General features: G+C 51.6%; 1 protein-coding gene across 1 annotated transcript; it reads right to left on the bottom strand.

The window, feature by feature from the left end:
* Positions 1-9,277: 9,277 nt before the first annotated feature.
* Positions 9,278-13,318, bottom strand: MNX1 (motor neuron and pancreas homeobox 1). The gene is made up of 3 exons (XM_042043926.1): positions 12,694-13,318; positions 10,488-10,648; positions 9,278-10,394 (listed from the first exon to the last, which is right to left on the bottom strand). The coding sequence occupies exons 1-3, from the start codon at positions 13,295-13,297 to the stop codon at positions 10,059-10,061; spliced, it is 1,101 nt and encodes a 366-aa protein (XP_041899860.1). The 5' UTR covers positions 13,298-13,318; the 3' UTR covers positions 9,278-10,058.
* Positions 13,319-14,553: the final 1,235 nt, after the last annotated feature.

Genomic DNA, 14,553 nt, shown 5'->3' with positions numbered 1-14,553 from the left:
GCAAGCCCCTAGAAAGTGGCTGCTGTGGAACACATGGGACTCAGTGAGTAAAAATTGCTCTCCTTGCACTGCAGCAGCCACTTAGTTACCTTTTTTGCAGGAGCTTAGGTAGACCCAGCATGTCAATGTGTTGGTGGTTTAATAACACATAAATGGAAACACATTGCTCTAGCAGGGAGGCTGGGGCAACTTTGCTGCTGGAGATAAATTTTGAATCATCTTCCTTAGCCCAAGGTGCCAGGTTGCTTGTCCCTGCCTGGTGTGAGTGCTTAGCTTGGTGATGGGAGCGGACCAGCTTTGCTGCCGTGGCAGGATTGCCAAGTGTTTGATGGGTGTGAGTATTCACTTGCTGCAGCTGCCTGAGGTGGTGCAATGCAGGTGTTGCTGTGCAATTAGAGGGGATGGTTTTAACCTTACAGTAAAAAATTACAAGGGTTTTTTTTTTTTTACACTGAGACTTGCATTAATTATTATTTCTCAGAAAGAACTTGTATGTTCTGTTCAAAATTAGTGTTATCAGAGCCATTGTTTTGTTTCTGAAGAAAACTGATTTTACCTGCCAGGGGCTTTTACATTCAGCAGATTTATGTATTTTAAAATTTTAAATTTTAAATTTAAATTTTAAAAAACAACCAAAAAAACCCTACTTTTCAAGGAAAGCAGCAGAAATACACTGCCAGCCCACAGTGCTGTAGTCATGTCAAGGATAGGTTTTGTGGTGATTCTGCACAAGTCCCATCCTGTCACTGTGATTTAGTGAGGAAATAACTGTCTGACAGAAATTTGACAATTCCAAGATAAATGTGAATTCCTGAGTTGTGGATCTTGCCCTATTTAACAACTTTTTCCATGGTCCTACTGGCCAGACTGCCACAGCTTGAGAGAGGTGGAAGGCCTGGCAGAGTCTGCTGTCGATGTACATATGCATCTGCAAGCTGTTGCTTCTGTGGTCTTTACATTCCAAGGCTATAAAGCACGTGTGAAAAGGAAAGCAGAGAGGATTTTGTACTTATTTATATGTGTATTTATACTAAAATTTATATGCATAATGTGTTTTATAGGTATTCTACAGGTATGCTTCTGTGTCTAAGCATATATTATACACGATGCATAATTTTTGCATGTATCACACTTTTAACCCTGGAGAAAAAACTTGTCCTAGCAGAGCTAGTCTCTCCTCCTTCTAGCAGGGCCATAAGGTCTCTGTAAGAGCAGCAAGACCAAATGCTGGCAGTCGCCTTCCTGCAGGACTGCACACTAAGCACTGCCTGCCAGCAGAGGTTGCTGGGGAACTTACACCTGGCTGGGACACATTTTGCTTTGTCTGCCACGAGTAAGTGTTCAATAATATACACAAAATACAGCCCGTTGAGATTTCTTCCTGTTGAGTATTAGTCTGGCAACCTACGTCAAACCCCTGTGAGAAATGGTCCCTGATCATTCTAATAACAGAGATGCCACTTAAAATGTCCCAAATTCTTCCATAAAGCAGATATGGGAGAGTTGCTACTTAGTGAGAAGAAAAGGACTTTGGATTGGTAAAAATACAATATGCCAGAAAGCCAAGTGGCTGCGGTTGCACCACTGATCCTTACTCCCGCCAGGCCGCTGGAAAACACCGTGTGATTTGCTTTAGATGCATTTAACAAAAAGCCGGATGTTTGATTTTTAGCTGTGTAGCAGAAAATTTCAATTCCCCCTTTAAACAGCATGATCCACTCCTAGCTATTATGGCAGCTTCGATTTTTGTTTTCTTTCAAGCTGGACAGCAATGTTTTAAACTTTCTCTGTTTTCTGTATCAAAATTAACAGGGCAGTGAAGTCTGGTTTTTAGCTTTGGCCAGAGTGTTATGCTGATAAATCATACAAAAGTCCTTTTGGCAGGGTTTTAACACCACACCTGAACGAGCCAAGTATCTGCAGGGCTTTTTTAACTTGACATTTTTCCATTGTCCTCCACACCGGGGATGAGGGGCTGATGTCAGTCGTGCTCCGAAGGTGCAGACGCAGCGGGGCTGCCCTGCCTGGTGCTAGCAAAGGTGTGCAACCCAATACTGTGCTCAGAGCACATCTGGGATCGTTTGGTTCCCATTGTTCTGCGAGTGAACTTTGCACATGAAAAGTTACAGCCCGGGAGCAGCTGGTGCATGACAGTGATTTCAGCTTAATAAATATGTGAGTGGCAACTCTAACACTCCAATTTTTGTTGCATTGATCGTAATTGCAGCTTAGTGCCCAGCTACATCCCATGTGTGTGAGTCAATATGTGATTTTTTCCTGCAGTTGATAAAGCAATTTTGTTTTCAGGAGACAATTTGATCCGTAGGGTCACTTTTAAAAGGCTGAGTGTACATTTTACCCAAGACTTTTTGGGTTGGACTGATTTCAGGGATTGTAGGTAGAGATATGACTCTTTTACCATATGACACTTCTTGTGATTTCATCTCCTGGAGGAACTTTCCTTCACCCTCCTGTAAAGCTCAGTTTAGCATGAGGCTTGCAGGCATGGACAGCACAGCTGCCCATATGAAACAGCTGTGCTATCCCCAAATTCTGGTGTGACCTCCAGCCTTGCTTTAAAGCTAATTACAGTAGCCTTCCCCTAATTTAGGTGGCATGCACAATTCCCAATCGGATACCACGTGGTTTCCGTAATAACACTTTAAGGAAATGAATGAGCATCTATCAAAGATAAGCTTAGGAAGAGCCAGCTGGCACCAAAAATTCCTTAAAACTTGTGTCCTAGGACAAAACAGTTAACACACCAAAATTAGCTGACCTCATGTGAATGGAGTGGAATTCACTTCAAAGTGAACTAAAAATGACTGAGTAATGTAACTAGAATGAGAGGTACCGTGCAAAATTAAAACAGAGACCATTTTTGAATTGTTCCTTAATAGTCTTTTGTCAGTTACAATGAAATCATTGTTTCGTTTTCATAAGTGAAAGATTTCCAGGCATTACACATTTTTCATTAGAAACTCCATTATGGACCTTTTATGGTTCAGATGGTAAGAGTACCCTGAAATCTCTCTTGGGTGCACAGGCCCACACAGCTCTGGCGTGGAATAGCAGGGAGTATTGTTGGAGGCACTGAAGCCACTGGGGAGCAACCATTGGTTACAGCCAGGGGACAGAACAATATGTTTTTCTAGTATAGAGACAATAACCCAAGATATGCTTGGTGTCACCTTGGGGAAAAATGAGTCACCTTGATTGCATTTTCTAGGCTTGCATCTTCACAAAATTATCTTTTCTCCTCAGCCAAAGCCTTAGATTCTGGATAGGATTTATTTTTCCTCACTCCATAGTTCAAATCACCCATAAAATATTGGCCAGATGGTATTTACTTTCCAAATTTCCTTACCTAAATGGTTTGAAACTATGTGTTGCTGCCTTGGGGATATTTGTTATGCTAGGGATAATGCAGGTACTGTGTGGGAGGGATGAGGAAGCAGTGCAGAATGGCAGGGACAGCACCTGGGAATCCTAAACCGTTCTTGTGATGATAAAAGCTGTGGAGGGACGCTCAAGGGAGCTCTTCACCAGCACTTCAGAGCTTGAGCAGAAGGCAATAGATCAGTTCAAAAGCTGCTTTGGGTTTTGAATCAGTACAAATCTGTTATCTCTGGTCTGAAATCTGTGTAAGAATCAGATCTGGAGACACCCTAGACCCATCTGTGCTTCTGGGCCACCCTGTTTTTGGGAAGCCTCATAACAGGTTTGTGAGTTTAAGGAGCCTTCAGACTGCTAAGAACTGGAGAAACAAACCTTTATTCCTGGCCAGGTTTTTGACACCCTCACATCAAGCTGAGAAACACTTTCCCTGAAATGGCCTCCTCCAGGGAGGAGCCTGGGCTACCCAAGGATGACGTGGAGCTGTCGGAGGCACAGGAGTAACAGGTTTTGCAGAAGAGCACAGAGACTTTTCAACATTACCCCATTATCATCTGCTACCAAAATCGACCCTCAAATCTAACCTGTAGATGTAATTATCAGTCCTAGAGATGAAGATTTGGAGGGATAAAGGAGTGGGAGGTTTAGGTATCTTGCTGTCCGTAACTGATGAAAGAGACTTCTTCCATCCCCAAAGCCAGAGGAACCCATGAGGTTTTGGGTTACTGCAAGAGTGGCACATTTCAGAGGCACAGATAGGGCATCTCTCCTCTGCTAAAACCTCCATCATGGGCTCTCCATCACTTGAAACCTGTGTTACACTGAGTGGAGTCTGATCACAGGCTGAGGAGTGAGAATGTGGATAAAATTTATAAGTTTTATTACAACAAACCACACACTTAGATTGCTGTTATTCCATCTCCTCCACAGTCATTGATTGACTCATCAGAGGTTTCCAAGACACACAAAAAGGCAAAACAAGGTGTTAAGACCAGCCACTCATGAGGTGGAGGCTGAAGAAAGGTGAAGTAGCTTGCACACATTGTCTAAGCAAGTTATCTGCAGAGCAGAGCTGAATGTCCTGATGCTCTGAGCAGGAGCATAGAGGCAGCAGATCACTGCCTCACATCACCCAAATCTGCCTCTCCCAGCACCCCCAGCTCACCCTCACAATACCATGTGAATTGCTATTAAACAGCTTAAAAATCCTCAGGCTGTGGTGAACTAGGCCCTTCAGAAAAGCTGGGGGGCCAAGAGCATGGGAGGAATGAAGGGAGTGAAGAGATCCCTGAAGGAGAGTGAGAGCTGCAGCAGGAGCTGGGAGGGGAGAAGACAGCACAGACAGCAGGAACCACTAGCTGATGCTGCTGAAGTGTCATCTTAATTATCCCTGGCAAAAGAACAGTAATTAACATCGATGACTGTGGACAACCTTTATGTAATTACTCATTAACATTTCTAAAATTGCACCTAGCTGCTACAGCAATACTTGCTTTATAGATTCATCATGTTGAAGTCCAGAAAGAATCATTAGATGGTTTGTGCAGCCCCCAGCACACTGCCAGCCACTATTACACTGCAGAAATCAGCACCAGAGGCAGCTTGGCAGCTTCTGCTTGGTTCCCACATCCTTTCCAGAAAGGCCATCCAGGGATACCAAGCAATGGACAATCTGCCCTATCCCTTGAGGTGTTGTTCTAAATTGAGATCAGTCCCCTGCCTCAGCCTTACATCAAAATCCATGCTGGCTGCTCTTTTTTTTTATTATTATTATTTATGGAAATGGTACCCAGAGCCAAGCAGGGCTGGATGGGGACAGGAATTCTCCGTCCCCATCTCCTCTGTGCGGGAAGAGAGGAGGCAGCCGAATCAGGAACTTCTGCATTGTGCAGCCGTGCTCCCTCTTCAGACATGAGTCCCACCTGCCAAAAGGTACCATTGGCCAAGAACATTAACAGAAGTCCTATGAATAATAATTTAAAATAGTGGATTAATTAGAGGAAATTGTGATCTGCTTGCAAATATCCTGCAGGCAGTAAAATGGAGCTAAGCCTTGCAGATCCAAAATTCATTGCAAGCCACTGCCTCTGCTGAGGTTTTACTAAAGGAAAAGGGCATTGTTCTTCTCCTTTACTCATTTTAGAGACCAGTCCCTGTTAGACTAACTCAGCAAAATGTGGGTTTTTTCCAAAAGGAACCTGAAAACCAAATTTTTGTAGAAGCTTGTGATCAGAGAAAAAATACTCTGACCTCCTACATATTGCAGGTGATCCCATTTCCATGCAGGAACTTGCATTTCCACCTAGGACTTAATTAAGTAAAGTTCTTCTGTCCTCAGAGTAGGCAGAAGACAGTAAATATCCCCTGGGTCCACTGCCCTTGTAGAGAACTGTTTGGAAGAGATATTACACAACCCTCAAGGCAAGAAAAATGAAGCAAGAAGTCCCAGAAAAGACAAAACCACCTTTTCTAATGCAGGACAAGCCCAATCCACTGTTGCTATGATTCTGATGGCATGAGTATTGGTGAAAAATAAAAAATCTGTGTCACAGTGCTGAGTAATTCTCAGAGTAATGTGCAGTTGGTATTTCACTCTGGCCAGACCATTTTTTGGTCTGAACCGTTTTTGGGGGGCAGAAAGATTGTAATTTGGTCACTACACAACACCCAAGGGAGACTAAGGAGTTTGGGAGCTTCATCCCTTCTCGTACTTGTCCTGGGTGTTATTCCTGGGATTCAAACAGCCTACCAAGAAGCTCCCTGCACATGACAGGAACAATGGCATGTTCCTGCTGAAGCACGGTGTGGTTATCCCGACACCCACAGCACACAAGGGGAAATTCGGGAAAGCAAGAAGGGAGTCTACGCTAGGACTCACTGTCCTGAGGCATCTCTGGTGTCACCTGGGAAGCCTTAGCGTAGCTCCCCTCGGCAGAGGAATCAGCAGTGTGCAGGAATCAGTCTAGAAGGATCCATGGGAGCGAGGTGGCTGCCGGCACTCACACGGGAGCAGCAGGCACACGGTGTGCAGCCCTCCCACGCATGTCCAGCCCCGCAGGCACGAGAAGGAGTGTGAGAGGAGGAGGAAGAACTGTGGGGTGGGGTCTTACTGAGAGCTAGAGAAATCACTGAGAAATAGAACATCAATCTCTTGTTTTTGGATGAGTGTAACAGTTTGGACTTCAGCAATAATCAAAAGTCTTTCTGCTAGTGGAGTATTTCATTCCGAGCAGTTTCACGGAGAGTTTGAGGAAGATTATATATTTATGGTTTCCCATTTGAAAGACTTTTAGCAGGTTTACCTCGAACATATGGATCCTGTTTTGGTTCTTTTGTTTTAGCACTTAATGCTTGTGAAATTGCCAGTTAATGACATCCATCCCTAAACCATGTTGCTTTTTAAAGTAAAATGTCTACCAAAGGTCCGTGTTCATACTTACCACTTCTCGAATACAGCAATGAAAATTTTAAGAGGTTTGTTACCTACTGTGTCTGGGGGAGGGAATCGGCCGAATAATGAAATTACAAACAGGGGGTTAGATTAAAGCCCTGCCTGTGCTGGGTCTTGAGGCAACGCAACCCCATCAACACCAGTGGGGCACCCCGGGGCTGGGTGTTGGGGGCACGCTGGGAGCGGGTGCAGGGAGGCCCCACACTTGCAGGAAGGTTGGTGTGGGGGGAGGTAGGCTGGGAGCATGAGGCCCCTGGAGCAGGGTGAGGGGTGCCGGGGTCAGGGGGATCAGGCTGGATGCGGGGACACCCCGGAACTGCTGCGGGGGGACCCTGGTGCGGGCTCAGACCGAGAGCGCGTCCCCTCCGCCCCCAGCCGCTGGCCGAGCTGGCACGTGGGTGATAACGGGGCCCCTTTGATACCTCCCGGCTGGGCCCCCCCCGGCAGAGACCTCCCCCGCCCGGGGCGCTCCGGGAGCGGGCGCGGAGCCTCCCCGGGCCGGGCGCGGAGCGAAGCGCGGAGCGTGTCGCATACGTTACCGGCTCCGCTAATCACCCTGAGCCTTTGATTGCCCTGCACGTGGGGACGAGCCTCCGCACTTCAAAAGAGCGTGGGAAATCCTGATTAAAAGGCTTTTCTCCCCCGTTGGGACCGACGCCTTCTTTGAAGCCCTTCCAAGCGACCATGCAAACGCACCCAGCGTCAAAGGACCGTATCTATATTTTAAGTGACTTTCATTTCTCTTCCCCCCTCTTGCTCTCTTTCCCCCTCCTCTCCTTTCAGTTTTGGAAACACCTGGTAAGTTGTAAAATGATTTACGAAGTGAAAGTGTTAAATGAGGCCACCAGCTGTAAGACTGACAGAGCTTTATGAGTTTTATTAGGTGCCCTATTATGGAAAATAAACTTTAATCCGTCCATAAAAACAGAATCTGAAAAACATATTTGCCCTTGTAGTCTGGAACAGTGAAGGTATTCTTGTGAGATGCTGGGCTTTAAAGAGATTAATTTTATTGAGACAGACACAATACACCGGTAGGACTTTGATACCGAGTCCGTGAATAGTTGCCTGTACCCGCTAGGCTGGTTTTCATGGGGCTGAGACGAGTGTGGACACACACCTCTTGGGCATACAGGATATTTCTGGCCCGGTGGGGCACGTCTGCCATCTTAATTAGTGGGTATTTAATTGGAAATTAATGACTGAAGGAGGATCTTTGGGGGGGGGGGGGTGATTTCAGGTGTCTCTTAAATTATTGTTATTGTTATTAATGTTGTTGTTGTTGTATACAGCATGCATTATATTTCATTTATTGGTATTTTTTTTAAGATAATGTGTCCTCCAGACTGATACGGTTTAGGCATTTTAAGGTCTAAAGACGTAAATCCTGGTGACAGTGAGTAACTCGGACGTGTCTCCGGGATTAGGACAGAGGAGCCACTGCGGTCCTACGCGGGTTTTGCGCGCTCCTGCACGGCCGTTCACTCACGAAGGTGCAGCCTCAGTCACAGAGATACTCATGCCTTTATTTTTCTATCGCCTTGAACTCTCCACAGCCTGTGCCCAAGAGAAAAATCGTTTACAAATTTAAATCAGAGCCCCCGATGCGATTGTTTCCGTGCAAGGGGGTAGGTATCGGTCAGATCCAAATCGAGATTATCCCAATCAAGTTTTTTGACATATGGGATCTGTTCAGATTGATGACATATCGTGATTTTTGGTGTGTCACCCCGGGGCAGTGGGTGTGCGGAGGCGGTGAGCTGGTAATTACGCGCGTTATGCCTGGCTGCCACCTCCGGCCGCCCCACCTGAAGCTCTCCGTGAGGCATAACATTTTCCTTCATGAATCTCATCCCATAATCTCATGCATCCACCAGCCTGTGGTTCACGGGCGGATTTTTACAGAAGCTGTTAAGAGGGGCCACGCTGTGGCCTCATAGGAAAGGTTAAAGTAGAGTTTGTAGAAAATATCTTTACTAAAGTTATTATTATTGTGTTTTTATTTTTAAAGTGCACGGGAGCGGAAAAGCTCTGTGTTTCAGAGGTCCTCATCCTCCGGGGCTAGGAGGGGGAGCAGTGCCCCAGGAGCCAGTGGCACTCGAGGTGCGGAGCCGCCCCGTAATTCATCCGCGGGGATGAATTGCCAGACGTGGCCCCGAGCTGGTGGGGATGAGCCAGTGATTATATTTAAATTCGCTATAATTGATTTGGGGAAGAGCTGCCGTGACAGGGATTAATTGATCTGCAAATTTATTGGTGAGATAAATCCCGCAGTTATCGGAAACCCCGCGCTCCACCGCCGGCGGAGGAGGGAGTGGGGGGTCCTGTCCTCGGTACCGGGGAGGGCAGGGGAGTCGCTCGCTCCTTTGGAAGGCGAGCTGCCCCTGGAAAACGGCCCTGCTCCCTCCTTTCCTAGGCCCCAGCCCCTCGGGAGGGGATGGCCCCTGCCAGTCCCCGAGCTCCCGAAAGCTTCGCACGACGGGAGTCGCCGCTGCCTCCCCGAAACCCGCCTGGGACACGCGGCTCTGGTGCCGGGGGCGGATTCTCCCCTGTGCTGAGGCGCTCCTCTCGGAAAGACGCCGCGCCGATATCAGACGTTACACGGCAGTGGCGGCACTGGGCTAAATTCGGGTCGGAAGTGGTTCCCCCCGTTCTCTCCCGAGCGCTTCCGCACCTCCCAGAGCACCGGGAGGCCCCGGGCCCGGGAGCGGCGAGCATCCTCCCCTCACAGAGCGCTCATACACCTCCGGTAAAAAACGCCGTTTATTTTCCACCCCATCGCACGGGCCGGAGGACCTGGGGAATAATTTAGCATGCATAAGTAGAGGTAATTTTTTTTTTTTATAAATACGATATACAAAAATAAAGACAGTATTGAGATTTCCAGCAGTTTTAACGTTCATGACATAAACAGTTTTCCCGATATATAAGTAAGAACAAAACATTTCCAATACTCAGCGAAAGGGACGCGCTTCCAGAGGGCAGGGATGGGGGGGTGGGGGAGCTCAAGTTTTGTCTGTTTTTCAGTCAATAATAACACTGTATTCATGATAAATCCTCTTCCCCGCCCGGCATGCGGAGGATCCTCTTCTCCATCCCTCTCCAAGCAGGGAGAAATCAGAGCAAGGCGGGAGCGGGACCGGTGCCAACCAGGAGCGGCAGGACTCCCCCGCGGTGGGACAGCTGGAGGGAGCGGGGCGTGCGGGGGGGCTCACTGGGGCTGCGCCGGGGCTCCGTGCCGGCCCCGGGGCTGCGTGTCCTCCTCGTCCGCCTCGGAGCAGTCGGAGGAGTGGTACGGGCAGCATCTCCCGGCTGCCGCCGCCGCCTCCTCTTCCTCCTCCTCCTCTTCCTCGTCCTCAGGTTCGCTATCGGGCAGATCCCGCATCCTCCTCCCGCCGCTCTTCTCGGGGGCGGGCAGCAGCAGGTCCTCATCCCCCTTGTCGTCGCCGCCGCCCCCTTTCTGCTTCTCGGCCTCCTGTGCCGCCTGCTCCTTCGCCTTCTTGCTGCGCTTCCACTTCATGCGCCGGTTCTGGAACCAGATCTTCACCTGGGGGAGACGGGACACAAACACATCCCCTCATCCACCGCCCGCCAGGACAGCCACCGCCGCCCCCCCTCGCCGCGGGGCCGGGGCACTCACCTGTGTCTCGGTCAGCATGAGCGACGTGGCCACCTCGAAGCGCTTGGGCCGGGAGAGGTACTTGTTGAGCTTGAACTGGTGCTCCAGCTCCAGCAGCTGCTGGCTGGTGAAGGCCGTGCGGGGCCGGCGACACTTCCCCAGGAGGTTGGACTGCGCCTGGGCTAGGAAAGGAGAAGGGGGAGCGCGGAGGTGAGCGCGGAGCCGCCCTGCTGCGGCCGTGCGTCCGCAGGGAGGGCAGTGAGAAGTGGGGAGGCAGGAAAGACTCTGCGTGTGAGACTGAAGCAAGGATGGACCATTATCCACCGGAGCACGGACCGAGGCAGGGATCTCCTCCAGCCTCCAGGCCCTCTGGCTCCGGGGTTTCTCTGCTTCCACAGTGTCAGGGGATCGCCCACGGGGACGACAAAAAAAAAAAAAAAAAAAAAAAAAAAAAAAAAAAAGAATTAAATGAAATCTCTTAAATAAAGGAAAATATGTCTCTTGATTTCCCAAGAGCCTAACAAACGCGAGACAATAAACCGAAGCCAGGGATCGCGGCGAAGGGGCACGGGGCTCTCCAGGGAGCGGCAATTTGCCCCATTTAATGTTTTAGTTAAACCTGCCGCTCTCCCAGCCCGCCCATATCCGTTTAATTAGCGGGATTGCAGGCGGGCACACCTCCGGCGGGCCGGAACCAGGGCCGGGACCGAGACTGGGGCCCGCTCCGCGCCCTGCGAGCGCCGGGCACCAGCCGCTCCTCGATGAGTAAATCAGCAGAGAGGACTAGAAAACGGTCTTGGAAACGGGGGGGGGGGGAAGGCGTGTTTTCCTCATTCAAAACATAATAATTAAAACTAAGGATTTATTAGAGAGGGAAAAAAACTCCACCAAAACAAACCAAAAAAGACTCAGCCACGAGCAAGCGGGAACTAAGCCCCTTCGAAGGCCTCGATATCCCTGAGCATGCGATCCAGCAGCGCTACTGCCCATTTCTCAAAGTATTTTGATACTTTGACTTATTTGGTTTCGAAAATAATAAAAAAAAAAAAAAAAAAAATCTGGGAAAGGGCGGCTCCTGCTCCCCGGCCGCGGTTGGAGACAGCTCGCTAAAGCAGCAGAAAGAAAGGGACAGTGTCCGCTCCCGGCCGCAGCGCCCGGGAGATTTTCTCACTGCGGTGCGATTTTCTGAGGCTCGTTTCGCTCGGTTATTTATTCCCCTCTGCCCCTTGTTTGAGAGGCAGGGCTCTGACAGCTCTCCTAATTATTTTTTCTTCCTGAATGTTCCAGTCTAAACAACCCCAATTCGAGGGAAAACAATGGACTTTTTTGTCTGCGAATGTGTGTGTAGAGCAGGAGAAGGGAAAAAAAAAAATCCCAATTCTTTTCCTGGCATGATTTTCGTAAAACTACACCTCCGGTATTGTTAAACCGGCCATTCCCACCGAGAGCTCACACCTCCGAAAATGATCTTTGCTTAAACCAGATGCATGCAAGTTCCCCATCGCCGCGAGGCCTAGAGCTCGGCACCGCGGTTTGCTGGGACTCCGGGGTTGCCTGGTTCCATTCAGCACTCCCAGCCTTTCCTGGGCCAAATCTAAACCCTTCTGACTGTACTTCTCTCCTGCTCATTATCCCCCGGGGAACGCAGAACCCCAAGTTTTTGGCAGATCCCAGATCCTCCCCACATCCCTTTGCCTAGGAGACCTGACATCATTGTTATATGCCTATTCCCGATGCAGGAGAAATAAAATTAAGATCGGTGAGTGAGTGATGCGACCTGCCACCTCGCTTTCGGAGGGTTACACTGAAACTGGGATTTTGGAGATTCCTGCCCCTGCTCTGTCCCCACCAACCCCCACGGCCCCTCCCCGGCCGGCTTTTGCCCTCCAGGAACGGCGAGAAAAGGCATTTGCAAAGGCAGGGAGCAATTTGTCACCTTCCCGTTTAACCTGCCGTGAGAGGCCGGACTGTCCGGGGCTCCTCAAGGGCCGGGAATGGAGAAGTGACCGCACATCCCCGTTTCCTATCGCGGAGAGCTGTTTATTTCTTCTAATATAATTTTTCAAAAAATAAAAGCGTCGCTTCCAGTTTAAGTCCGCAGCTTGTTTAGGCTGGGGCAGGAGGGGACTTCTACCCTCTCGGAAGGAAGCAGCTCCCGGTAGGCCCCTGCAGCGGGACAGGGGATGGAGGGGGCGCGGCTGCCGTGAGGAGAGAGGCAAATACTCACAGTTGAAGTCGGGCATCTTGGGCAGGATCATGCCCGCCGTGGAGGCCCGCAGCCACTGGTCCAGCTGGAAGGTGCCGGCGCTGAGCTTGATGGGGTCGGCGGCGGGGTGGGAGGGGTGTGCTCCCTGCACCTGCGAGTAGGGGTAGGAGAGCGCCGGGTGCTGCCCGCCCAGCGCCGAGTACCCGTACACCGGGTGCCCGTAGAGGGCCGCCTGCGCCGGCATGCCCGGCCCGCCGGGCGCCGCGGGGTGCAGTCCCAGGGCCATGCCGGCCGCGGAGGCGTGGTGGTGCGGGTGGGCGCCGGTGCCCGTCCCGGGCAGGAAGCCGGGCTTGGGGACCAGGGCGCAGTGGGCGGCCAGGAGGCGCGGCGGAGAGGGGCTGTCGGTGCGCAGGCAGTCGGCGGGGCCGCCGGCGGGGTGCTCGGAGGAGGACGAAGAGGACGAGGAAGAGGAGGATGAGGACGGAGGGCTGCCGCTCCCGCTGCTGCTACTACCGCTGCCACCCAGCGAGGTGACCAGGGCCAGCGGCGCGCTCTGCCCCGCCGCTGCCTTGGGGGGGTCGACAGCCAGCAGCGCGTCGATGCGGAAATTTTTGGATTTTTCCATGGGAGCGCCGGCGGGAGGCGGCTGGGGACCGTGCGGCTGCCCCGGGCCGGCCGCGTCTCCCGGCGGCGGCGGGCGGCAGTGCGGCCGCGCTCCGCGGCGCGCCCCTTCAAGGGCCGCAGGCGGCTCCCATTGGCCCCGCGCCGCTGCGGCCTCGCCCGCCATTGGTCGCGCCGCCCACCCGTCACCGCCGAGCGCCCGCCCCCTCCTCACACCCGCGCTGCGGGCGGCGGCCCCGGGGGACAGCCCGGGACACCTGTGGGGACAGCCCGGGGGCGACCGGCTGCTCCCCGCGGATACAGCCCGCTCATCCGTGCGAGTGTGCGGCTCTCCGCCGGCCGCGCTGGCTCCGCCGTGTGCCCAGTGACAGTTTTCCACCATTCCCGCACCCGGCAAATATTTGCCTTAAACGCGCCGCCGGCCGCTTTTTAACGAGTCGGAAAGAATAAACACCTGCGGGTCAGGGAGTCACCCTGCCACCAAATCCCGGGTCTGTCAACAGCGTTATTACACCTGCTTATCTAAGGCAAACAGCTTCGGACAGAAAAGGGAAAGAGCGGGGTGAGAGGTCCCTCCTTACCAGGGTCCCGTTTCTCCGGAGGGGCCGTGGGGACCCTCGCCCCGGCCGTGTGAGCGAAAGGTCAGGCTGCGGCACGAAGCGCTGCCAAGGCAAACACATTCTCCTTTCAAAAGTTCTCCCCCGGGCAGAAGGGTCTCGGCTGCGGGAAATGCCCAAGTCGCGGCTCTGTCGCCCTGAGCCCCCCAGGAGGGGCCGCTCCGCACCCGGGGGGCGGCGGAGCTGTGCCCCAGGGGCGGCCGGGGCCACCACAACAAGGGTGCGCTGTGCCTCCCGGCCCATACCCCTGGGGTGGGAAAAGTAAAAGCAACGAAAAGAGGAGAGGAAAAGGGGAAAAGAACGGCAGAAGGGAAAAAATGGAGAAGAGAAACGGAGTCCAACACAGCCAACAAAGTATCCGACAACTTTGGCCCTGTCTCCTTGCCGCTGCTCCGTGGGAGGAAGGCCCACACCTCTGCGGGGTGTGCACACAGGCACGCATACGGACACGCACCCTTTGCTCAGTGCCCTCGTAATTCTCCTTTTCTTCTGCAGTTTTTCCCCCCCTTGACCTCACTGGAGCTTCCGGACACACTCGCACGACAGATACACAGACACGAGCAGGACAGATATGTAGACACAATTCCAGCAGGCACACAGACGCATCTGTGCATAGGCCTGGCACGATGCACACGCGTGGCAC

The sequence above is a fragment of the Corvus kubaryi genome, unplaced genomic scaffold (assembly GCF_017639235.1).
Source record: "Corvus kubaryi isolate FWS band 111438036 unplaced genomic scaffold, C.kubaryi_AGA036_p1.0 37398, whole genome shotgun sequence".
Classification (NCBI taxonomy): domain Eukaryota; kingdom Metazoa; phylum Chordata; class Aves; order Passeriformes; family Corvidae; genus Corvus; species Corvus kubaryi.
The sequence above is the reverse complement of the archived record's forward strand: the minus strand, read 5'-3'. Positions and strand labels throughout refer to the sequence as shown.

Bases quoted from the DNA above. Each gene is read 5' to 3' on its own strand.
- MNX1 (XM_042043926.1), bottom strand. From the start codon at position 13,297: ATGGAAAAATCCAAAAATTTCCGCATCGACGCGCTGCTGGCTGTCGAC. The intron at 10,649-12,693 runs GTGAGTATTTGC...CTCCTTTCCTAG, and splicing joins CAAGATGCCCGACTTCAACT to CCCAGGCGCAGTCCAACCTC. The intron at 10,395-10,487 runs GTGAGTGCCCCG...CGTCTCCCCCAG, and splicing joins TCATGCTGACCGAGACACAG to GTGAAGATCTGGTTCCAGAA.